At 42.5% G+C, this 26,401-nt stretch overlaps 2 protein-coding genes across 2 annotated transcripts in view; one reads left to right on the top strand and one right to left on the bottom strand.

Annotated features, from left to right (window-relative positions):
- AFG3L2 (AFG3 like matrix AAA peptidase subunit 2) overlaps positions 1 to 4,508 on the top strand; it is a 31,083-nt gene extending 26,575 nt beyond the window's left edge. The window contains exons 15-17 of the mRNA XM_044294396.1: positions 959 to 1,159; positions 2,914 to 3,108; positions 3,200 to 4,508. Coding sequence (XP_044150331.1) covers positions 959 to 1,159; positions 2,914 to 3,108; positions 3,200 to 3,442 — 639 coding nt within the window. The 3' untranslated portion in view covers positions 3,443 to 4,508. The remainder of the gene's footprint in view (positions 1 to 958; positions 1,160 to 2,913; positions 3,109 to 3,199) is intronic.
- Positions 4,509 to 9,031: 4,523 nt separating this feature from the next.
- On the bottom strand, positions 9,032 to 24,750 carry TUBB6 (tubulin beta 6 class V). The gene is made up of 4 exons (XM_044295699.1): positions 24,595 to 24,750; positions 20,598 to 20,706; positions 10,744 to 10,854; positions 9,032 to 10,369 (listed from the first exon to the last, which is right to left on the bottom strand). The coding sequence occupies exons 1-4, from the start codon at positions 24,649 to 24,651 to the stop codon at positions 9,306 to 9,308; spliced, it is 1,341 nt and encodes a 446-aa protein (XP_044151634.1). The 5' UTR covers positions 24,652 to 24,750; the 3' UTR covers positions 9,032 to 9,305.
- Positions 24,751 to 26,401: the final 1,651 nt, after the last annotated feature.

Here is a 26,401-nt window from a genome sequence, read left to right as displayed (position 1 = left end):
CTGCCATTGATTCCGGAAGGCTACCATCCTCTCTTGCCTCAATAAGTACATTCAGAAGACTGGGAAAGACCACCATCCTCCAGCACCTACTTTAACGCCAGAGATGCTTGGAACAGCTAATTAACATGGTGTTGGACCCTCGCCAATCAAATATTGATGGCCTATCGTGAGCCATTAATAGAAAAATCCTGGACAGCCCCTTTTAAGGGTATGTTCACATGACCAAAAATTAATTTTAAGCATATTTGCTGTGGAATCCACAATGTTGATTCCCATTGAAAACGCTGGATGTGCATTTGAAACTGTTTTCACGCAACTTACGCCATGTAATATGTGTGAAATCTGTGTGAACAAATCATTACTTGTGTGAAATATGCTGATGACAAGGGGTCAGTCCCTCTCCTGATGAGAAGTTGCAGGGATAGCGCCTGGCAAGTTTCCATTTCTCCTGCACGTGGAAGACTTGTACAATGTCCATTAAATCAGTAAGCTGTGTTATGTCTGGTTTCCCGGGTCTGCTTTAGCTAAGGAAGTCCTAGTGATGGATCCCCCACCCCATTCATACCCATATGGCCTTACAGGCGTATGTAAATAATACTAATTATGTGCAACAGATTGCAAGTGGTATGAAACTATAACTAGGGGTGTGTGACCTAGAGTGGACCCATTGCTGTGTTTAGGAGAAGAGGAGAAGTTAGGACAATAAACCTGATTTGTAGCTTTCTGTTAATGAATATGTATGATCTGTAACATTTTTTCTTTCATATACATCTTGAAATAAATCCTTGGCAGCTTTCAGACTATACATCTTGACAGTATAACATCTAATGTAAACACACATAGGACCACACTTCTGCTGGTGTGATTGTGGTTTTCCTGATTACAGAAATGTGTTGCTTTTTGTGTGATTTATTTCTTGCAGTGGACTTTAGCCCAAGAATTCTGAATTCTCTTCCAGGTTTCTATCATCCCACGAGGAAAAGGTTTAGGATATGCTCAGTATTTGCCTAAAGAACAGTATCTATATACAAAGGAGCAGCTGCTGGATAGGATGTGCATGACACTGGGCGGTCGTGTCTCTGAAGAAATCTTCTTTGGGAGAATTACAACTGGAGCTCAGGATGATTTAAAGAAAGTGACACAAAGTGCCTACGCGCAGGTATGTGATTTGAATCCAATAATTAATAAAGTCTGTGTGTATATACACCATATTTTTTGCTATATAACAGGGGTCGGCAAGTGTGCCAGAGGTGGCACGCAGACCACTTTCTGATGGCACGCCAACTGTCAACAAATGACGGCAAGACTTTTAAGTCTTGTCGCCATTTGTTGGATGCCCCGTCCCCATGCTGTACCTCTAAACATAGTTCTTCAGACGCGTCATGAACGACGCGTCTGCTAGGTCCTCCCTGGACTCCACAGAGCAGCGATAGCAGAGAGTGGCACTCTGATACCCTACAGGCTAGCTGCTACTGTACCTCACCGCTGCGCATCTCCTCCTCCTCAGGGCTGCCATAAATGCTGCCAGAGGTATTTAAATGTATTGAGTGGTGGTGTGTGACCAGATTGGGGATGGGGAGATGAGCATGTCACCAGATTGGGGAGATGGAGGGGGGGGGGGGGGGGGATAGGCATATGGCCATATTTGCGTTGGGTGGGTGGGGGGGGGGGGGGAATTGGGGAACAAATATGTAACCAGGTTGGGATGGGGAGGGGGCAGGATTGTGAGTTAAGGGAGATGGGGGGGGGGGGGGGGGGAATGAGCACTGTGACCAGATTGACTGACTGTGGGGGAGGGTGGTGAGCCTGAACAAGATTGCTGGGAGGGAGGGGGAGCTGATTGTGAAGGGAAACCAGCTTTCTGACTACTTTGGGGGGTTGGGGGAAGGAGTAATGAGCCTGAAAATGTGTTTAGTCTGTGGGGGGTTAGATCAAGTCTCTGTGGGGATCAGCAGTATATGGGGGTCCCAATGTATGTTGGAAAGTGGTGGGGGAGGGCAGCCCTCAGTAACTTAAAATGAGCGAGGGCTGCTCTTCCCCACTGTCAGTAAGTGTACGGTTGGTGTGGAGGGGGTCCCCCATATATTAGTCCCTTAGGAGGATTCCGAGGAGCAGTGACAATATTTACTATATTTTTATTTTATTTTTTTGTTTGAAAAGTTGTAAGCCTCTTTAAGCTGTGCAGGTCAGGCAGTGTTGTTGAGAATTTAGGGACATAGCTAGGAAATACCTGGTTTATGTCACGTTATACTCTATTCGTTCTGTGTTCTATTACTATCCCTTATGGCTCGGCAAACCGAGTGCTTCAACTACATCGGCACTCCGTAAAAAAAAAAAAAGGTTGCCGACCCCCCTGCGCTAGAAGATGCACCCCACCATAAGACACACTTAGGATTTAGAGGACAAAAATAAGAACCCCCCCCCCCCCCCCCTTTTTTTTTTTTTTTTTTTTCTCTACTCCATCAGACCTCCGATGAGAGCTTGCCATATTAGTTTAATGTGAATGCTGTTTTGCTCCATATGGTTTCCTTATGTGTTACATCAGGGGAAAAAAAGGTGCTTACCAGTACACTATTATTGCGCTGCTGGGAACCCTGCTAATCACTAGTATGGGGGTTCCGAATCGCCCATTTCTCCTCACCACATGTCGTTGGTAAGGAGGAGTCTGAAAGCAGTGGTGGCTATGTATGTGCTTTGATACAGATGGAGACATTAGGGGTACAGTGTTAATTTGTTTCTGTAAGTCCATAGACATTAAAGTCTATGAACCTACCCTGTGAATAGGGCATAAATGACCTTTGTGGTGGAAAGAAGATGAAGCATCTACACAGATGTCTTACAGGATGGTTGGATAAGTCTCCACTGGCCTTCATGAGTTTGTCCAGCAATAATAAGCATCTTTGTATCTAATAGGTTGTCCAGTTTGGCATGAGTGATAAAGTTGGCCAAGTTTCATTTGACCTTCCTCGTCAAGGGGAAATGGTGTTGGAGAAGCCGTACAGTGAGGCCACCGCAAGACTCATTGATGATGAAGTTCGGATACTGATAAACTCTGCCTATGAAAGGACTATGCAACTGCTTAAGGAGAAGAAATCTGATATCGAGAAGGTAGGTTACCACACTGTAAACGTATTTATTTATTTTTTCATTAAGTTGAAGAGAGCAACTTGCAACAACCATGTGGTCTTCCATTTTGTAGGTCGCTCTCCGTCTTCTAGAAAAGGAGGTGTTGGATAAGAGTGATATGGTGGATCTTTTGGGGCCAAGACCATTTGCAGAAAAATCCACTTATGAGGAATTTGTAGAAGGTACTGGGAGTGTAGAAGAGGATACAACACTTCCTGAAGGTTTGAAAGACTGGAATAGGGATCGCGAAAAGGATAAGGAGGAATCGAATGATGGGCAGGTAGCCCGCCACATCGGTGGAGGAATGCCATTTTGATTGACTCTACAACACCTTAATTTTAAGAGAATGTGGACAGTATATATTTTTTTCTTTTAAACAATTTCAGGAATAAAAAAAAAAATATAATGACTTCAAAAATTGTAATGTGAAGACTACACATTTGTCTACTATGGGAGTATATTTTGCCTAGCTAATGGGCAAGCAAAGATTTAGCAATGAAGTCATAACCCTTATTTATTGGCTGGAAAGACATTTAGAAACAAATCTACTTGCTGAAAAAAGATCTTATTGCAATATGTATTTTTTGGATTTTGCTGCTGTACAAAAGCAACAAAGATTAAAGGGTTGGTGTCTCTTCAGCAAATAGCATTTATCATGTAGAGAAAGTTAATACAAGGCACTTACTAATGTATTGTGATTGTCCATATTGCCTCCTTTATTGGCTGGATTAGTTTTTCCATCACATCATACACATATTGTATCCAGGGGTTACGACCACCTTGCGTTCCAGCAGTGGTCGCCGTCCTTGTACACTATAGGAAAAAGTACCGGCCTATGCACACTCCTGCGGTCCTGGCCACCAGAGAGCCTGGCACCTTTTGCTAGTGTACAAGCGTGACCCCTACTGCTGGATTGCATGGTGGTCTTAACCCCTGGAAACAAGAATTTTATATAATGGAAAAATGAATCCAGCCAGTAAAGGAGGCAACATGGACAATCACAATACATTAGTAAGTGCTTTGTATTCACTTTCTCTACATGATCAATGCCATTTGCTGAAGTGTGACAACCCCTTTAAATTAATACAAAGTAAGGGTTAACAGGGATTTTTATTAATTGGCATAAGCGGCAAATAACATATCTGTTTCACAGAAAGCTGTCAATTATATGATGGCCATGTATAGTGTCATTTTTATTGCACAGAGAAGTCGCTACAGATTCTGCTATGCAGTAGATAATTAACATTGCCCCTACCAAAAAAGAGCACTTAATTGGATAAAAATAAATACATTTAAGAGTAGGATTGCTTGTACATAGATGTGAAATGTATTTCCTGATGTTTTACATATTTCATGCATCAAGATATAAAATATAAAAATGACTAATGTCTTTTGTTTTTTTTTTTACCTGGGAAATATACATTTGAGTATTGGATGACTACAGTATCTCCTGCATACAATTACTGTCCACTAAGCAGACTTGTAGAGATATATAAAAAAAAAAAAACACAGGAAATAAGTCACAGGGTATAAAATTGAAATACAAGGGGGGATTCATCATGCCCTCCACTTTCAAAAAGTCGCAAAAACAGGCTTTGGGGAGTTTTTGGTCTTGTGGAACATTTTGCACCTTTTTGCATTTTTACACCACTAACTCCAGTTTTGAAAAGTGGGTGGGAAATGGCTGTGATTAGCTATGTTAATTTGCTTCACTCCAGGTTTATCACTGTGACCTTAAAAAAATTAAAGGGGGTTTTCCAGTCTTTTTTTATACTGATAACCTGTCCTCACAGACCCCCAGGACCCCCGCTGATCATCTGTTTGAGAAAGCCCTGGCACTCCTGTGAGCGCAGCGACCTTCCCCGTGCTTACCAAGCTGGGCTGTGCATTGTATAGCGCCTGTGCTTGGTATCGCAGCTCAGCCCCATTCACTTCTTGAGGATAGGTCATCAACTGTAACAATCCAAGTACAACATTTGATAAACTTGGTGTGCCATCAAATATTGCCCTCATGATACATTTCCCGCAATGTGTGTAAAAATTGTACATCATTCTTTAGGCCTCATTCACACATCCATGAAGAAATTTGTGACAAGATGGTCAGTGGGTCATCCATGAAGAATCCAATAAAGTGTCCGTGGTTTGGTCTATATGTCCGTATTTCACAGACACTGCTAGACTGAAAATGAATTTCCAAAACATCTACCAATGGTCTGTGAAAACCACGGACCAAACAATGATGGCATCCATATTGCGTCCGTGGTTTTCACGGACCCATAGACTTTAATAGCGTGAGGGATCTGTAATCATGGACAAAGCTCATGGAAAACCACTGATGTGTGAATGGGTATGTTATTCACTGACATGTGAAAGGGGCCTTAATCTGTTTGAAGCTGCTCAGGGACATGTGAGCCATCCATTTGTATAGGCTGTTTTATAGGAGAAGATTCACTGCAGCCCTTCCAGGAGTAATGCCAGGTTAAACATCTTTTTGGCTCTGTGGCAAGGGACCAGGGAACCAAGCAGCCCCTTCATTGAGATGAATATGACAAACACTTCCTGCTCTTGGATTAATAGAATAGCAAGACGTCCCACAGACTCAAATGAGGATTCAGAAGCACTGGAAAGTTTTCGTTTTGGCCAAAAATGCACTTTTTAAAGAGGCACTTCTATATAAAAACAAAACAAAATGTTTTAGCCCGTATATACAATCCGTGTGTGACTACTGTATGATATTTATTTTTTATATCTATAAATGTGAGTGGCTTTCTGAATATAATTTGTTGAAATCACCCCATGTATGCTACTTCCTACATTCACTTTTAACTTCCTCTTTGTTTGGACTTTAAGTGCAGTGTCGCACAACGTTTTTCAGTCAGACCATTCACTCCAACCAGAGAGATCCCCCCCCCCCCTTTAGTGACTCCATTTGAGCATCACACTGATAAGTGCAACGCTCTTCTATGTACAGTACAGACCAAAAGTTTGGACACACCTTCTCATTCAAAGAGTTTTCTTTATTTTCATGACTATGAAAATTGTAGATTCACACTGAAGGCATCAAAACTATGAATTAACACATGTGGAATTCTATACATAACAAAAAAGTGTGAAACAACTGAAAATATGTCATATTCTAGGTTCTTCAAAGTAGCCACCTTTTGCTTTGATTACTGCTTTGCACACTCTTGGCATTCTCTTGATGAGCTTCAAGAGGTAGTCACCTGAAATGGTCTTCCAACAGTCTTGAAGGAGTTCCCAGAGATGCTTAGCACTTGTTGGCCCTTTTGCCTTCACTCTGCGGTCCAGCTCACCCCAAACAATCTCGATTGGGTTCAGGTCTGGTGACTCTGGAGGCCAGGTCATCTGGCGCAGCACCCCATCACTCTCCTTCATGGTCAATTAGCCCTTACACAGCCTGGAGGCGTGTTTGGGGTCATTGTCCTGTTGAAATGATGGTCCAACTAAACGCAAACCAGATGGAATAGCATGCCGCTGCAAGATGCTGTGGTAGCCATGCTGGTTCAGTATGCCTTCAATTTTGAATAAATCCCCAACAGTGTCATCAGCAAAGCACCCCCACACCATCACACCTCCTCCTCCATGCTTCACGATGGGAACCAGGCATGTAGAGTCCATCCGTTTACCTTTTCTGCCTCGCACAAAGACACGGTGGTTGGAACCAAAGTTCTCAAATTTGGACTCATCAGACCAAAGCACAGATTTCCACTGGTCTAATGTCCATTCCTTGTGTTCTTTAGCCCAAACAAGTCTCTTCTGCTTGTTGCCTGTCCTTAGCAGTGGTTTCCTAGCAGATATTCTACCATGAAGGGACAAAATTAGAAATCTCAGGCTCCAGCACTCACTTTTTGAAGTGTCAATTTCTCCATCTTTATTGAGCAATAGTGCATAGACAATACAGGACTCACATTTTCTCTGGTGTAGGCTGTTACCTGCACCTGAACAAGGAGGTTGAAAAAAAACCAAGGCACAGAGCACGCGGATACATCCTCACCGTAAAAATAGTGAGCCGGTATCTTCACATTATATGATTCTACCATGAAGGCCTGATTCACACAGTCTCCTCTTAACAGTGTCTGCTGCTAGAACTCTGTGTGGCATTGACCTGGTCTCTAATCTGAGCTGCTGTTAACCTGCGATTTCTGAGGCTGGTGACTCCGATGAACTTATCCTCCGCAGCAGAGGTGACTCTTGGTCTTCCTTTCCTGGGGCGATCCGCATGTGAGCCAGTTTCTTTGTAGCGCTTGATGGTTTTTGTGACTGCACTTGGGGACACTTTCAAAGTTTTCCCAATTTTTCGGACTGACTGACCTTCATTTCTTAAAGTAATGATGGCCACTTGTTTTTTCTTTACTTAGCTGCTTTTTTCTTGCCATAATACAAATTCTAACAGTCTATTCAGTAGGACTATCAGCTGTGTATCCACCTGACTTCTCCACAACGCAACTGATGGCCCCAAACCCATTTATAAGGCAAGAAATCCCACTTATTAAACCTGACAGGGCACACCTGTGAAGTGAAAACCATTTCAGGTGACTACCTCTTGAAGCTCATCAAGAAAATGCCAAGAGTGTGCAAAGCAGAAGGTGGCTACTTTGAAGAACCTAGAATATTACATATTTTCAGTTTTCACACTTTTTTGTTATGTATATAATTCCACATGTGTTCATGTAGATTCACACTGATGCCTTCAGTGTGAATCTACAATTTTCCTAGTCATGAAAATAAAGAAAACTCTTTGAATGAGAAGGTGTGTCCAAACTTTTGGTCTGTACTGTATATCTTTACATAGTACTATAGAGAACAATGCAGCTTTTAAACTGTTATCCCGATTCTACACCTACTAATTTCATAAGAATTGCATTGCAGGTAACTGTTCTCCTTACAGCAGCAATAAACCGACAAATGAATTACATGTATATAATATGTCTTTATAATTTTGTGTTGACTGCTTTCGAGGCATAATATTTATATCCATGGCATGGCACTAATGAAGTGGAAAAACTGCCAAAAATTATTTTAAAAATGTAAACGGTGTTTATAGAAAAGAAGGCCCTTTTGTTTTGGAAGTGTCCCTTTATGTATGTTTGTAATTACAGAATAATGTGGCCTTTGAAAGAAATGAATTCTGGTTATGCACACATTTTGTGTTTATCTGTTCAGGCTTTTTCCCAATTAAAAAAAAAAAAAAAAGTTTTGCCTACAGTTTTGTGGGGATGGCACAAGGGGAAACTCTGAAAGCAAGTGACAAACTGTTTGGGGTCTAAACTTCACTAGAGAAAATAAATTGCAAAAGGTTTAGTTCACACACTGGGGGGGGGGGGTTCTTCTATGGCATCCATCTATGGGTAGAAAACACAAAGCTTAAACTGCACCAAACTGCTTTGTCTAAGGGTCCATTCACACGTCCGTAGAATGGGTCTGCATCCATTCCGCAAATTGTGGAACGTGTGTGGACCCTTTTTTTCGCTATGGGGCAGGAATGGATGTTGACAGCACACAGTGTGCTGTCTGCAACTGCATTTCTGGAGCGCGGCTCCGGAAAAAAAAAAAATAGACTATGTCCTATTCTTGTCCGTAATGGCAGACAAGAATAGGCAGTTCTATAGCTGATCTGCAATACACTACGGATGTGTGAATGGACCCTAAAACCATGCCTCCCATTGTAAAACATGGAGGTCAAGTTCACAAAGCCCTAGCATGTCTGCAATCATGAGCTTCATTGGCGATGGCTACTTTTGTCATCAAGCAGCAGAAAGCGGCTACCAAGCATGTCCATTCACCAGCAGCCTATTGATTTAGATGTCCACCTATGTAAGATATTCCTGCTGTTGTTCATTTTAGTTATGTAAATGTGGATTTAAATCAGAATTCACACTTGGCATAATGGGATTATTATTTTTTTATTAAACCAGATTACTTTAGCAAAGCACATGGATTTTACTGTATTAAAATACAGAGTTGAGGAAACCTTTATAAACTTTCCCAAGAAAATTAAAGCACAGTGCCTAATCTTTTTCAGGCCTTGTCCATACAAATGTGTGGTTCTCTAATTGCACTGCAGCAGCTCAGAGGCCGCTCGCTTTCACAGTACATGGAAAGTAGACAAATATGGTACTTCTTGATTCAGTAATATCTCCAGAAAATAAAATTTTGTTTCATTCATGGATTTCTTCCTCATCTTCCTCAAACGTTTCCTCACCATCGTTTGCTGTAGCTTCTTGATACTGTTGATACTCTGAGACTAGGTCATTCATGTTGCTCTCTGCCTCGGTGAATTCCATCTCATCCATCCCCTCACCAGTGAACCAGTGTAGGAAAGCCTTTCTTCTAAACATGGCAGAAAACTGTTCTGAGATTCTCTTAAATATTTCTTGGATTGCTGTGCTGTTCCCAATGAATGTGGAGGACATTTTGAGTCCTCTAGGTGGAATGTCACAAACAGCCACTTTAACATTATTGGGAATCCATTCTACGAAGTAGCTGCTGTTCTTGTTTTGGACTGCTAGCATCTGTTCATCTACCTCCTTCATGGACATTGGCCCTCTAAAGACTGTAGCCACAGTTAGATATCGACCGTGGCGTGGATCACAAGCTGCCATCATGTTCTTGGCGTCAAACATCTGCTGGGTAAGTTCAGGTACAGTGAGTGCTTGATATTGTTGGCTTCCTCTAGCGGTTAGGGGTGCAAAGCCAGGCATGAAGAAATGAAGACGTGGGAATGGGACCATGTTTACAGCGAGCTTTCGAAGATCTGCATTGAGCTGGCCTGGGAAACGTAATGAAGTGGTTACCCCACTCATTGTGGCAGACACTAGGTGATTGAGATCACCATAGGTGGGCGTGGTAAGTTTCAGGGTGCGGAAGCAAATGTCATACAAGGCTTCGTTGTCAATGCAATACGTTTCATCTGTGTTCTCGACCAGTTGGTGCACAGACAAGGTAGCGTTGTATGGCTCTACAACGGTGTCTGATACTTTAGGTGAGGGCATGACACTGAATGTGTTCATTATCCTATCAGGATATTCTTCCCTTATCTTGCTTATAAGTAGCGTGCCCATGCCAGAGCCTGTTCCTCCTCCAAGAGAATGCGTGAGCTGAAATCCTTGCAGACAATCACAATGTTCACATTCCTTTCGCACTATATCTAGGACCGAATCGACCAGTTCTGCACCTTCGGTGTAATGTCCCTTGGCCCAGTTGTTCCCTGCTCCAGTTTGTCCTGCAACCACAAAGTGTTTTAAAAGGAAAATCTTGAAGACATGGAAAATACCAAATAAAGTTTAACTTTTTGTTATTGAAGAGTATTTGTTCACATTGTCTACTCGAAGAAGAGGGGGAAACTGAAATACACAAAAACTTGTATACTAAGGTAGTTCTGAGGATGTATTGGAATGCTTGCTAATAGTATTCATTCCCATTCATGAGTATATATAATAAAGATGCTACCTGCAGACTAAACATGATCATGCAACACACAAACCACTATCCTGTTTTTTTTTTCTCCAGACTTTTGGTAAATATGGCATTAAAACGAGTTGAGGTTAAACACTGAAAGAAACTATACATTATGAAGTTAAATAAGCTAATGCTCACCAAAAATAAAATTGTCGGGTCTGTAGAGTTGTCCAAATGGGCCAGACCTGACACTATCCATGGTACCTGGTTCCAGGTCAACTAGCACGGCTCTTGGAACATATTTCTGTGCTGTTGAGACAGAGAGAGAACGCAATCAGTCATCAATCATATTTAATCACCCATCTTAATATTCCTTTCACTATTATTATTACTTTCAGATCCTTCTTGGATTCCTGTATTCACTCACCAGAATGACTCCTACATACTGTGCTGTCAATTAACAACGTGATAAACTGCAATCAGTATAAAAGTTGTTCTGTAACAATGCACATTGTGCCAAACTACCAGGACTGGGGAAATTAGGACTATGTCCCTAATATGTCAACATCTGAATGTCAACAAGAATGAGATTTTGGAAATGGGGAAGATTCTAAAAAGTTAATATACAGCTAGGATAAAGTCAAACAACATTCAATTTCTCAAGTTTATGTAAAATAAAACTCATCAGGAAAACTAATAAAAATAATGATGGTGGTCTGTGTTAATATTTTCCGGGACTCCGATATCTTCAAAGGCCAGTATAATGTGAAAAATAGGTTGTTAGAGCTAATTAGTCCCTCTTATGGCTTAGGGCTCATTCACACAAACGTGTGCTGCCCGTTTCCGTCTTGCGGACCCGCAATACATGGGCATCGTTCCGTGTGCATTCCGCATCACGGATGCGGACCCATTCACTTCAATGGGTCCGCAAATCCGGAGATGCGGAACGGAACACTACGGAGTGCTTCCTGGGTTTCCGTTCCGTGCATCCGCACTGCAAAAAGATAGAACGTGCTCTATCTTTTGCGGTACGGAGGGATCGTGGACCCGTTCAAGTGAATGGGTCCACGATCCCCATGCGCCTGCCCCACAGACGGTGCCTGTGCATTGCGGACCACAATTTTCGGTCAACAGCAGGGGCACAGGCTTTACCCGTTCGTGTGAACGAGCCATTAGTCAAATTTGTCGCTGGAACTGCCTGCCGGATCCGGAAATCCATGTGCAAACGGATAGCATTGATCTGGTATTTATTAATTTTTTTGCATTTTTAAAGGTCGGCGCATGCGCAGACTGGAAAACCGGATGCGTTTTGCCGGTTCCGGATCCGGCATTAATGCATTTCAATAGAAAATAATGCAGAATCCGGGATTCCGGCAAGTGTTCTGGAATTTTGGACTGAGAAAATACTGCAGCATCGTAAGAGTGACTGAACTGAAGACATCCTGATGCATCCTGAACGGATTGCTCTCCATTCAGAATGCATTAGGATAAAACTGATCAGTTTTTTTCCGGTATTGAGCCCCTAGGATGAAACTCAATACCGGAAAACTTTAACGCAAGTGTGAAAGTACCCTTAATCCTAATGCTCCTGCTTCAATCCACTTTCTCAGGGTTTTACTGTCTCGTAAGGGAGCTGATGCTGACTAGTGCAGTAGGAACCGTATGTGAAGAAGCAGTAGCTGTTTCTTACTTTCAGCATCTTCCATTTAAAGAAGGGGAACGATCCATCTGGAAGCTCTGTCTATTCCCTGCCATTTAGAGTAATGGGGGAACAGCTTCCAACTCCTTGTCCGTCCCTCAGAAGATGAGCACCAGTAACTTTAGAGTATTTTGGTTACCTTTCCTCCAGCTATATCTTGATTTTGAACTAGATAAGCCCTCTTGGTAGTGGGTGGCTCTATTATTAGAACCTACAAAACTTTTCAGTGTATAATACCGTCTTTACACAAACCCCATTAGGTTGGCATCGATTCAAATTCCATTTTAGTATCAGACAAAACAAATCTCTGCTAGATGCAGCATGAGACGTCCATGTACGGAAATAGAATACCGATTGTTCCTAAGATACAGGAAAACAGAATGGACTCCTGCTGTTTCTTGGACAAACGTGGAATTATAGAATTCTCCCTTAAACGTCATACTGGATTGTAGAGAAGGATATGGGTGTACTTGCAGATCTCAGCCTAGATAACAGCATGCAGTCTCGGCTGCTTCTAAGGCTGGTAGGATATTGTTGTGTATTAAAAGAAGTATGGACATGTGGGACAGGGACATCATTTTAACACTTTACAAATCATTGGTGCGGCCTCATCTGAAATAGGCAGTTCAGTTTGGGGCACTAGTCCATAGAAAGGATGCCCTGAAGCTGGAAAAAGTACAAAGCAGAGCAACTAAACTGATAAAGGGTATGGAGGGTATTAGTTATGAAGAAAGATTAAAATCTTGAGAAGCGGCGTCTAAAGGGAAGACATGGTTTACTTATATACATATACAAATGGTCCTTAAAAATATGGTGAAAAGCTGTTCAATGTAAAAACCCCACAAAAGAAAAGATGGCACTGCCTCCGTCTGGAGAAGAAAAAGTTCTGTCTCCAGAGGCGACAAGGAGTCTTTACCATAAGAGCTGTGAATCAGAGGACTAGTCAACCTCAGGACGTGGCCACAGCAGGCAACAGTTGATAGTTTTCAAAAACTGCTTAGATGACTTCTTACAAGAAAATATGATTAAGGGCTCATGCACACGACCATATGCATTTTGCGGTCCGCAAAACACGGATCCGCAATATAAACGGATGACATCCGTATTGCATCCGTTTTTTGTTTTTTTTTGCGGATCCCTTGTCAGCAAAACGGACAAGAATAGGACATGTTCTATTTTTCTGCAGAGGGGACATATGGAAACGGAATGCACAGTAATTTCCCATAGAAGTAAATGGTTCCGCATATGAACCTGTAAGAAAACGGAAAGAAAATACGGTCGCCTGCATGAGCCCCAACTCTTATTCATATGTACAGAATTATTGTTAACCACACCCCTTCCTAGTCACATCCCTTCCTATTAACTTGATGGATAGACATATTTTAAACCATACTATGTATCTATTGATGTAACTTGGGTGTAGCTATAGGGGGTGCAGAGGTAGCAGTCGCTACCTGGGCCCAGGAGACTGAGGGGGCTCAAAGACCCTTGTGCCGCATAAGAAGAAAGTGCATGCTTGGGGGGCACTGGGGCCCAGAATTTTCCAGTCACACCTCTGGTTGGAGGGTAGGGGTTAGGCCTAGTTCACAAGAACGTATGGCTTTTATAGTTTTTTGCGGCCCGTTTTTCACGGATCCGTTGTTCCTTTTTGAGTTCCGTTGTGTTTCCGTTTCCTTTCTGTTCCGTTTTTCCGTATGCCATGTACAGTATACAGTAATTCCATAGAAAAAAATTGGGCTGGGCATAACATTTTCAATAGATGGTTCAGCAAAAATGGAACGGATACGGAAGACATACGGATGCATTTCCGTATGTGTTCCGTTTTTTTTGCAGACCCATTGACTTTAATGGAGCCACGGAACGTGATTTGCGGCCAAATATAGGACATGTTCTATCTTTCAACGGAACGGAAAAACGGCAATACGGAAACGGAATGCATACGGAACACATTCCGTTTTTAATGCGAAACCATTGAAATGAATGGTTCCGTATACGGAACACAAAAAAAAGGCCCGTACACTCGCAAAAAAAACGTTCGTGTGAACTAGGCCTTGGGTCAAGTATTTTACCTGGGGGAGGGGGGGGCGGTGCCGTTTCAATTTTTGCCTCAATCAGCAGGAGGGCTATGTGCTTCCCTGCCCCTGGCCACAAAGCACTGAGGAAAGGGGGGCCCAAGCTGAACTCTTGTAGCCCTTAGCTATGCCTCTGATAGGAATATTCCTTGCTTGAGCGTTATCCTGACCGAAGCAATGCTTTTGTTACTCTAGCCACCATTTTATGACCGCTTTGGCAAATGTGACCAATAAAAAGGAAAACTCCATATTTTTTTTAAATTTCAGATGTCCATTCCAAATTCTATACACCTATCCAGATGTCTGCTGGTTCTCATGTATTGTGATAAAGACTGTTTATAGTGTATAGCACACAGCTCCATTTTTAGTCTTGGATGTGACGATTTAAGCATACCAGCATTCCGGCCGCCACATGTAAACTGATCTGTTTTACTAGCAGGTCCGTAATGTATACAAAACACCGTGTATATCTTTGGTTGGCGCCATTTACATGTCTGAAATATATAAAGGCTTTTACAATGTGTGATCTAAGTAACACTATGAAAGTGCAGATTTAGAATAAATGCTAGCATGCTATGAAGTTATAGGGCCCTATGGCCTTGGTCAATGAGATTTGACAAATGTACTATTTTTTTGTAATGGTCACCCAGACCGCTCTAATCCTCTCCTTCCCCTCGCGTAACATATTATACAACTGGCTGCCTGCGATGACCACTAGGGGGTGCTGGGTAAAACGCTTCAGTTTTGTCCCCATTCATTGTCAATGGGGACAAAACTGAACTGAACGAAGCGGAGTGCGCCAGAATGCATTCCATTCCGTTTGGTTGCGTCCCCATCGAGGACAGAATAAGACTACTTTCACACTAGCGTTTTTTGTGGATCCGTCATGGATCTGCAAAAACGCTTCCGTTACAATAATACCACCGCATGCATCCGTTATGAACGGATCCAGTTGTATTATGTCTTCTATAGCCATGACGGATCCGTCATAAACACCACTGAAAGTCAATGGTGGACGTATCCATTTTCTATTGTGCCAGAGAAAACGGATCCGTCCCCATTGACTTACATTGTGTGCCAGGACAGATCCATTTGGCTCCGCTTCGTCAGGCGGTCATCAAAACTCTGCAGGCAGCGGTTTGGTGCCCCCCTCCAGAGGAAATGGTGACTGAACGGAGGCAAACTGATGCATTCTGAGCGGATCCTTTTTCATTCAGAATGCATTAGGGCAAAACCGATGCGTTCTGCACCGCTTTTGACAGCGCTGAAAGGATCTCACAAATGGAAAGCCAAAACACTAGTGTGAAAGTAGCCTTACGCTGCAAGCAGCGTTTTTCTGTCCGCGATAATGATGCGGAGCAAGATGGATCCGTCATGACTCACAACGTAAGTCAATGGTGGCGGATCCCTTTTCTCTGACACAATAGGAAACTGTTCTGTCCCCCATTGACTTTCAATGAAGTTCATGACGGATGCGTCATGGCTATGTTACAGATAATACAACCGGATCCGTTCATAACTGATGCAGACTGTTGTATTATAGTGACGGAAGCGTTTTTTGCTGATCCATGACAGATCCGGCAAAAACGCCTAAGAAAATACACTGGGACACATTTATTATTATTGTTTGACACTTAGTTTAAAACTAGACCAGACAGAGACAGAAGATGCGCTAAATGTATGTGTGGCTTGCGCTGTGCGATACATTTGGTGCATCCTGCTAGACATAGACACTCTTCTTATGCCACCTCTCGCTTTGCTTATTTTAGACCAATATTTTGCACAAGAACGTTGGTGCCACTTGGCCACACGCCATTTTCTAGACACTTTTCAACATCCTCTAGTACAGATTTCTAAAACAGAAAAAAAATCTGTTGCGAGGCATATACCCTAGTTGTTTGCTGCAAACTGAGCTAAAATGATGCTGCATTCAGCTTAGGCTACTTTCACACTAGCGTTCGTCGGTCCGCTCGTGAGCTCCGTTTGAAGGGGCTCACGAGCGGACCCGAACGCAGCCGTCCAGCCCTGATGCAGTCTGAATGGATGCGGATCCGCTCAGACTGCATCAGTCTGGCGGCGTTCAGCCTCCGCTCCGCTCGCCTCCGCACGGACAGGCGGACAGCTGAACGCTGCTTGCAGCGTTCGGGTGTCCGCCTGGCCGTGCGGAGGCGTGCGGATCCGTGCGGATCCGTCCAGACTTACAATGTAAGTCAATGGGGACGGATCCGTTTGAAGATGCCACAATATGGCTCAATCTTCAGGCGGATCCGTCCCCCATTGACTTTACATTGAAAGTCTGGACGGATCCGTTCGAGGCTATTTTCACACATAGCTTTTATATGCTAAAATAATGCAGACGGATCCGTTCTGAACGGAGTCTCCGTCTGCATTATTATGATCGGATCCGTTCAGAACGGATCCGATCGAACGCTAGTGTGAAAGTAGCCTTAGTAAACCCTCCTATGTACATCTTCAGGGGCATGTTTTATGATTGCATTTGACACATTTTGGACAATTTTTTATTTTTTTTCCAGTTGCTCTTTATTAAATACATTCAGCCATTGCTGAGTACAAGGGTTAAAAAATCAGTCTGCAAGCTGTGACTTTCTGTTTTCTTTGAATTCTGTCATAAACACTTATTTAAGTCATATTCTTATCAGTTTTTTTTTAAATCAAACAGTTTTTATTAAGTTTTTCAAATACAAGAACGGTACAACAAGTATACCACAATCCCTCCCCCCATAGTACAGTGTGCCCACCCTGCCCCAAGCGGATGTCTTCTATATGAACCCCACTATGGGATATAGGCTGTGTCACACCAATTCTGCTCCCATACTCAACAGTAGCTAGGTACGCCTTCCTCTCAATAAGAAGTTTGACATCCGCTGTGTGTCCAATAACAATGCCCTCAACAATTCTGAAGATGCTAACCCTGAACTAGTTATCCAATTATCCCATTGTGTCGAAAATATTATCCGTTTGATAAGAATTGAGCTATAATGAGTGTTTATGAGGTCAAGAGATCAGAGCTCTACATGAGCTGTCAGCTGACAGGATTCAAAGGGGACAAAGTCACAGCTTGCAAATAAACTCATTTATAAACCTTATACTCAGAAACAGCTGAACATTTTTAATAAAGACCCACTAAAAAAAAAGATTTTTAGCCCAAAAGGACTAAATGAAATCATAAAAACAAATGCCCCTAAAGGTGTACATAGCCTTGTTAAATGAAATCGTCTCTGTCTTCAGTAGGGAGAGCTCACTGCATACTAATAGCTCCCTCTTGTGGTAAGTGCAAGAAGACAGAATTTTGTAATTTACTGTAACTGGATGGTTGTGTGAATGGACATGGGAGACTTGTAGCTCTGTATCAGAAAAACTGAGCTAAAATTCCCCTCTCATGTAAAATGATGGAACTGCTTATAATAAATACAATTAAATAAGATTTACTATTAAACATCTTGTGGTTTCAGGTACAAATCCTTGTGTTACACAACTATCATTACAATGAGGTCATCTTCTCTCTGAATTGATATCATACATGTCAGTCCTAACAGCCACCCATGATTTATTTTGGGGGGAAAAAAACGGTCAAAAAATAATTGTGGAAATTTTCCATTAAAAAATAAAGCTACATTGAGCAGCGAGCAGAACTGTGTAACTGATGTATTAAGCAAGCAGTGTGTTTCACTTAGAGCAGAAGAGAGAGGGATCTATGCCAAGACAGCAGAGCTCAGTGCCGGGCCAGTGGGAGTGCGGCCAACCTAAATACTGCTGAGTGAAACCGTGTTCACTCGGAGACAAGAGTCAAAGCATTTTTTGAAAATCCATCCTATAAAGGAATTATTGCTGCTCGCAGTTTTGAATGAACAGTTACTACATGTGGAAACCACCTCCATAGCTGCATTACGCCTGGTTAGGGATCATAAAGACACGGTACTGGCTATAGATGTGGAGAATCAAACCTCTGTTCTGGGATTTCAGTGTAGTGCACCCTGGTTATGGTCACGCTAAGAAGAGGAATGTGCGAGAGAAAAGCCTTGGCTACTACATTGCTTGGGTTTTAGCATGCAACTGTTTTATTAAAGTGGTTGTCCAAGTGTTTTATACTGGTGACCTATCCCCAGTATCAGATCAGTGGGCGTCTGACCGCCGCCAGTCATTTGCTTGAAGAGGCCGCCGTGCTCCGGTAACCTCTACTGGCCAAGGGTAAGCTATAAGAAGGCTGCAATGTCATGTTCATCGGTCACATGACCAAGACGCAACTCAGTTTCATTCAAGTGAATGAGGCTGCGCTGCGATACCAAGCACAGTTGCTATCCAATGGACATTTTACTTGGTAAGCTGTGGCACTCATCAGAGCACCCCAACAGCTGATCGGTGGGGGTGCTGGGAGTCCGACTACCATCCATCAGATACAACACTTGGACAACCCCTTCAATAGGTGTTTTCCTGGGACATACACAGTTCTTTGGTGGGTTTACAAATATATATTAATAACACTAACTAATATAGTTTATTCATGAAAGATGCACCATTTTCTCCATATCAGACCCTCTCAAAGTTCCAGAACTTCCACTTCTACATTTGTTCTGATACAGCAGGTAGCTTTCTCCCGATCTCTGTTTGTCAGTGATGTGTATGAAGGGGGTTGGCTGTCTCAGATCATTAGCTAAGCCAGTCCCCTTCTCTGTCTCTACATTAGCCATGATGGAGAAGGGGTCTGGCTTAGCTAATGAATTGAGACAGACAGCCAACTCTCATCAAGCATGTGACTGACATAGAGTGGGCAAGGAAGCACCCTGCCTGTTTCTGGACAAATACAGAATTTAATGGATGGTAAGAGGGGTTGTGAATTGGGGACAAGAGTGCAGCTTTATAGTAAGGTTTATTATTCTATTTCTGCAAGGCAATCAAAGAACTTATTTGACTGGAAAATCCCTTTAGAGCACACAATATCCATACACACAATATAACTTTAAGGACTATGGACACCATCAGGCAATTTTTTATGATTGCATTTTACTCATTTTGAGCTAAAAATAATTTTTGTCAATTGGTCTTTCTTTTAAAAAAAATAACATTTTCAGCAGTTTTTGGGATACATGCAGTTAAAAATTAGTCTATTTGCTGACTGTCCCTCCTGAGTTCCAATGGCTGACCGCTCAAGTGAAGCCTTATCTTTGATCTCCTGACTTCATAAAACACACATTATAGCTAAACTCTTATCAAACGGTTACGAATATGGCTTAAATGAGTGTTTGAAATCAGAGATAAGGCTTCACGAGCCATCAGCTGACGGAACTCAGGAGGGAAGTCTGCAAATAGACTGATTCTTAACCACATGTATCACAAAAACTGCTGATAATTTTTAATAAAGACCAATTAAAAATTGATTTTATCCCAAAATGAGTAAAATGCAATCATAAAAAAATGCCATAAAATAGCCTTTACATTTGTAATTCCTATTGTTATCTACATTTTTGGGTTCTCCTTTCTTGTCCAGTAGAGCCTGACTTTTTTTTTTTTTTTTTCAAAAACAAAAACAAAAACTTGAGCTTATATTCAGCTGTTCCTGTTAAATATGTTATATATTATTTATGGGGAAATTCTACTGTCCCACAAAGGCAACTGTGAGCTATAATTTTATTATTTGAACGAACCTACTGTAGTAAGCAGGCAACGGAGAGTAGGTGCCATTTCCACTTTACCAGAGATAGGTAAGCTTAGGTACACAGGTAAGAATTATTTCCAATGTTTTACCCCCTTAATATTTTTTACAGGAATAAAGAAAATGGGAAAATCCTTAAGCACAAACCCAACAGGTTCTAGGCATCCATTCCTGTTCTTAGTGAATCATGATCGGTGGGACAATGGATATCCTGAACATTAGTGAGATATGCAGCATACATGAGATAGCCTCTGCTGACCATGCATGTTCAAATCTATATAAAGATAGGAATAAGCTAATCTCAGACATTTTGGGCAGCAGACTGTCCCCCAGAGGAACTGCCAGGCTGTTGCAGCACAGTCAATGTGCTCTATACAAGTATGATCCCTAGCCGAACCTACTATAATTTGTGGTATCTGCCAAAATGAGTTTAATATACGGCCATCTAACATTTGAAGCATCTAGGAACATAATATGTGTCTTTCCTCGCTAGACACTATCATGTCTTCTGCTAAATGGCCACTTATTGATGCATGTAAGTCATAAAGGCAGTGTATAACAGTACAGCCCACACCCTGACTGTTCCTCGTGCTGTTTGGGATGCACTCACAGGATGATTCATTGTAGTACACGTTAATCCTCTCAAGCTGTAGAGCTGAATCACCGACATAGCTTCCTGCTGGATCGATGCCATGCTCGTCACTGATCACTTCCCAAAACTTGGAAAGAAGAACAATAAGAAGAGACAGAGAGAAAGGAAGAATCCAGGTTAGAAGATAAGCAACAAACTTCTACAGCAAACATACAATGATAGAATTTCAGAAGTTCTGAGGGTTTTATGGTTCTTTTTTATATAATCATGTACTTAATATAACATCAACACATTAAAAGAATACATAAAGTGAATTAAAGGAGTTCTCAGAAATACTGACAGGACAGGTTATCAATATCAAATAGGTGAGGGTCCTACTCCTGCCATCCCCACTGATCAGCTGTATTGAGCTCTGTGAGCATTTAGACCTCTTCCTAGGCCACGTGGTACATCGATCACATGGCCTATACCAAGCACAGCCACTAAACAATGGACGGCGCTGTGCTTGGTAAGCTCTGGTGAGTGCTACAGATCCCTAAAACAGCTGATCAGATGGAGTGCCGGGAGTCGGCCTCCTCCCAATCTCATATTGATGGCCTGTCCTCAGGATCAAATCCTGGAGAACCGCTTTAACCAATGCTGTGTCACCGCTTCCACCCAGTTTTCCTTGAATCCAGAAGCCAAATATATTCTAAAAGGATTATCCTACAAAATAGTATCGCCTATCTACAGGATAGGTAATAAACATCTAATTGGGGGAAACCCTATTAGTCAGAAGAATGAATGGGGGGGGGGAGGCCCTCTATGAATGGAGTGGTAGTGCGCATGTGGCAGTGCTGTCTACATCAGTCCCATAGAAGTGAATGCAGAATGAGACATTGCAGTCTTTAAAGTTGGCAGGTATCCTTAGCCTAAGGAATAAAGAAATAGGATTCCCATAGGCTAATCTGAGCCCCTTCATGAAAGACATGGGGGAAATGGGAAATCATCATCTGGACACCCGACATTATCTCCTTACATGTCTCTATGAAGAATACAATATAATTTTGTTCAAAAAAGCCCATTTTGCAATGAACACATTAAAACGTAACAAAAAAATGGCATAAGTAACACAATAATGAGAAGGTTACAAACATTGCATATGGTGAGACTGTGGAAACCTTCACAAAAGGTTACAGGAGAGAACGTATCTGAGGTAACTTTATGACTGAGGAGGAAGATAGCTACGGCCCACAGCACACGTCCTGCCCCATTATCATATTCTTCAACAGCTTATCCTAAAGTGTGATTGAGTTTTATTGTCCCATTATGTGGCGGACAAGGATAAAGCTTTAGTTCTGGTATCAAGGAGCTTCAAGCTAGGATACTTTTGCCTGTGGAGGTCCATTCATCAATAAACTTTGCTCTCCATCATTGGTGATCTTAAAAAAGGTAATCTGTCTCCTACAAAAACCATCCAACATACAAGTTTTCGGAAGAAAACTCATACAGTGATATGACATGGCTGTCAGCCTAGTGTTAGCAATGCTTCACCATCATCACTGAGAAGCTCTCAGCACATAAGCCCTATTCATCTTCTCTAAAGTCCATCATAACCCATGAGTGACCAATCTAATCATACATAATGAGGATATTAGCAACAGGAACTGTAAAGGAGCTCATGTAGTGGGGGCTACAGAATGAATTACAGCTCTTCACATGGTGGTGATGTTCTAGTAAATGTCCCATCCAGAATTTTATGGTTTGCCTTAATCATGAATGTGAAATCTAGCACTCAACAAATGTGGTGGCTGTGACATGGCAGATAGTGTGATGTGGGTGCCCAGCAGCTGGCGGCATTCCTGGCATAACAGAAGCACCCAGGACACTCCCTGCTGCCGGACAGGGAGATCATGGGGGCTTTTCAGAATTCCAAGAGGATGAGAGAGCCATCTGCCTGAATCAGGCGCACTTCCCCGACACCTTCTGTGAACTTCAACCACAGCAGGAAGTCTACAAAGACCAGTCCTGTCATAGATTATATCTACTTTTTCTTTCATGCGTAAGATGAACCCAGTGACTGGGAAGATTTGTCAAAACTGGTGCAAAGCAAAACTGGCTCAGTGGTTCATTGCAACCTATCCGATTCCACCTTTCATTTTCCAAAGGAGCTCTGAAAAATAAAAGGTGGGATCTGATTGGTGCTATGAGGAACTACTGTAAGCCAGTTTTGATAAATCTCTCCCAGTGAGTCATATGCTGTCCATCCTCGTATAACTGGTACCTTCTGCTTTTTCTTCTCTGAACTTTGGAAACGCACAGCTGAAGACTGACCGCGTTTGATTCTAAGGCTACTTGCACACGAACGTATTTTGTTTCTGTGTCCGTTCCGTTTTTTTTGCGGATAGGATGCGGACCTATTCAGTTCAATGGGTCCGCAAAAAATGCAGACAGCACACCGTGTGCTGTCCGCATCAATATGTCCGTTCCGTAGCCCCACAAAATAAAAAATAGAACATGTCCTATTCTTGTCCGTTTTAGGCAGTGTTACAATGGATCCGGAAAAAAATGGATGGTATATGGAGGTAGTCAATTTTTTTTCTTTGCGGACAGCAAAACACATACGGTCGTGTGCATGTAGCCTAACCAAGCTGGGTGAGAATGGTACTGCAAAGCCCCAGTGTGGCCCTTCTGCCCCCTGGTTAATCTGAATTGTCCATAACACTAGTGCTTCAGTGCAGCATTGTTAGTGTGGAACTACTCATCCCAGCATGTCCTGCATAAGCAGAACTCAGTCACTGACTGCTCCCCTACTTAAAGGGATGTCTCCTGATACCCTCCCTGATCCTAAGAAAAGGGCAGTCTGTAGATCAGGACAGACCACCCATGTGGACATTCTCCATTATTCTTCATGGGAGATCCAGAAATAGTCACTGACGCTTAAAGATGACGATTAGATAGATAGATAGATAGATAGATAGAGTAAATAGATAGATAGATAGATAGAGTAAATAGATAGATAGATAGATATGAGATAGATAGATAGATAGATAGATAGATAGATATATAGATAGATAGATAGATAGATAGATAATAGATAGAAGATAGAATAGATAGATAATAGATATGAGACAGACATTAGATAGATAGCTATATGAGATAGATAGATAAATAGATATGAGATAGATAGACAGACATTACATATATTATAGATAGATAGATATATAAGAGAGATAGATAGATAGATAGATAGATAGATAGATAGATAGATAGATAGATAGACAGATATTAGATAGATAGATAGATAGATAGATAGATAGATATATGAGATAGATAGACAGACATTACATATATTATAGATAGATAGAGTAGATAGATAGATAGATATGAGATAGATAGATAGATAGATAGATAGATAGATAGATAGATATGAGACAGACATTAGATAGATAGCTATATGAGATAGATAGATAAATAGATATGAGATAGATAGATAAATAGATATGAGATAGATAGATAAATAGATATGAGATAGATAGATAAATAGATATGAGATAGATAGACATTACATATATTATAGATAGATAGATAGATAAATAGACAGATATGAGATAGATAGATAGATAGATAGATAGATAGATATATGAGATAGATAGACAGACATTACATATATTATAGTTGTCAGAGTTTCCAAAAGAAGAGACTGAGATCTTGATGATAGCGGAAAAGATACAGAACTGTAGGCAGGAGAAACCTTTCTATTCAAACTCCCATCATCCACAGGGCAGTGATCCAGGTGACGGTTTCTTGTAAGGACTTTCCTTCCATTCTGTATCAGGAGGGGTGACACCCTGTAACATGGAGTTGGGTGCTGTCAGACACACCCAGTCCAGTGTGGAAGTTTTCCGTGCGCCCTATGTGCGCCATGTCATCACTGCAGCCAGTCAGGAGCGACTTCTTTGGACCATATAGATATAGACTGCAGAGGAGACTACACGGACAGTTCTTGTAGGGTGGACCCGGGAGCAGCCCTTACCTTGGTTCCGATCTGGTTCCCGCACTGGCCGGCCTGGATGTGCACGATCTCCCTCATGGCTGCTGCTGACGTCCCGTTACTCTGCCGTGCTGTGGGTGACTGGCGTCTGAGGCTGCAGCCTGCACTCCCACTGCCGGGGACAGCCTACATGGGGCAGGACTGACTGTGGCCCCAGAGTCACAGCGATGGGTGGGGATCTGGGCAGAGGCTTTTCCATAGAGGGAAATGAACAGATTAGTCAGCTTTTCCGAGCAGATGCTGAGTTATTACATAGGAGCAGCAGGCAGGGAATGTGTGGCCCCATAGACAGAGTCCTCTGGCCTCCAGGCAGGGCCAGGCCTCACTAGTACAGGCCTCCCAACTTCACTGTAAAGAGGGACAAAGCAAAGCATGCCTATACACACCCAGTATTCCCATCTCAGATAATGGGGGCATATCGCTAGGATATACACACATTGTCTGATAGGTCCCCGGACCTAACTCCTAAACTGAGATGGCAAAGTGAATAAGGGCACACCGCAAATGCGCGGCCACCCTCTGTTCATTTCTATGGGGACGCCGAAAAAAATGGGCAAGTTCTGGCTCGCCTATTTCCATCGACCTCATTGAAGTGAATGGAAGCGGTGGCAGGTGCGGTGCGCCCTCCTTCACTTTGCCGGCTCAGTTTATGAGATAGGTGAGGGTCCCAGAGGTGGGACCAGCACCTATCAGACAATAGGGGGCATATCCTAGCAATATGCCCCCATTGTCTGAGATAGGAATACACCTTTAATGCCTCCACATAGTAATTATTCCCCCTTTGTGTCAGCACATAGTAGTAATGCCCACACGGTGCCCCCTTCACATTAGTAATGCCTACATTGTGCCCCTTATAGTAGTAATGCCCACATTGTGCCCCTATCACAGTTGCTATGTCCAGATATGCCCCCTCATGGTAGTTATTCCCAGATATGTGTCATCTCACGGTAGTTATGCCCAGATATGTGTCCTCTCACGGTAGTTATGCCCAGATAGGTGTCATCTCACGGTAGTTATGCCCAGATATGTGTCCTCTCACGGTAGTTATGCCCAGATATGCCAGATATGTGTTTCCTCACAGTAGTTATGCCCAGATATGTGTCACCTCACGGTAGTTATGCCCAGATATGTGTCACCTCACGGTAGTTATGCCCAGATATGTGTCCTCTCACGGTAGTTATGCCCAGATATGTGTCCTCTCACGGTAGTTATGCCCAGATATGTGTTTCCTCACAGTAGTTATGCCCAGATATGTGTCACCTCACGGTAGTTATGCCCAGATATGTGTCCCCTCAGAATAGTTATGCCCAGCTGTGCCCCCTTTATAGTAGTTATGCCCCCATGTGCTCCATCAGAGTAGTTATGCCCTCATGTGCCCCTTCAGATGAAGTGAAAAAAGAATACTGTAAATTCTTACCTGGTTTCTCCGATGATGACAGCTCAGATGCCGGCGCTCCCCAGCAGCAGCATGATGATGTCACACATCCCGCTGCTGTGTAGGAGGAGAAGGAGTCCACAGGCTGATTCCTCCATTCCTTCTACACAGCAAGTGGGTGAGATTTTTTCAATCCATAGAATGTCAATTTATATTGCAAATGTTCATGATAGATTTCATGGATTAAAGGGGTTTTCTAGAAGTTTGAGAGGCACCGGCGGTGGACTGGCCATAGACCCTACAGGGAAATTTCCTGGTGAGCCAATACCCAGGGGAACACTCAAGCCTTCCTCGCGGTTGCTGGGCAGGTACTTTTTTTTTTCTTGCCCCCTTAGGGGACCTTAACATGCAATC

The sequence above is a fragment of the Bufo gargarizans genome, chromosome 5 (assembly GCF_014858855.1).
Source record: "Bufo gargarizans isolate SCDJY-AF-19 chromosome 5, ASM1485885v1, whole genome shotgun sequence".
Lineage (NCBI taxonomy): Eukaryota > Metazoa > Chordata > Amphibia > Anura > Bufonidae > Bufo > Bufo gargarizans.
Note: the sequence above shows the minus strand (reverse complement) of the source record. Positions and strands in the feature narration are given on the sequence as shown.

Bases quoted from the DNA above. Each gene is read 5' to 3' on its own strand.
- TUBB6 (XM_044295699.1), bottom strand. From the start codon at position 24,651: ATGAGGGAGATCGTGCACATCCAGGCCGGCCAGTGCGGGAACCAGATC. The intron at 20,707-24,594 runs GTAAGGGCTGCT...CTTCTTTCCAAG, and splicing joins GGAACCAGATCGGAACCAAG to TTTTGGGAAGTGATCAGTGA. The intron at 10,370-10,743 runs GTGAGCATTAGC...TTGTGGTTGCAG, and splicing joins ACCCGACAATTTTATTTTTG to GACAAACTGGAGCAGGGAAC.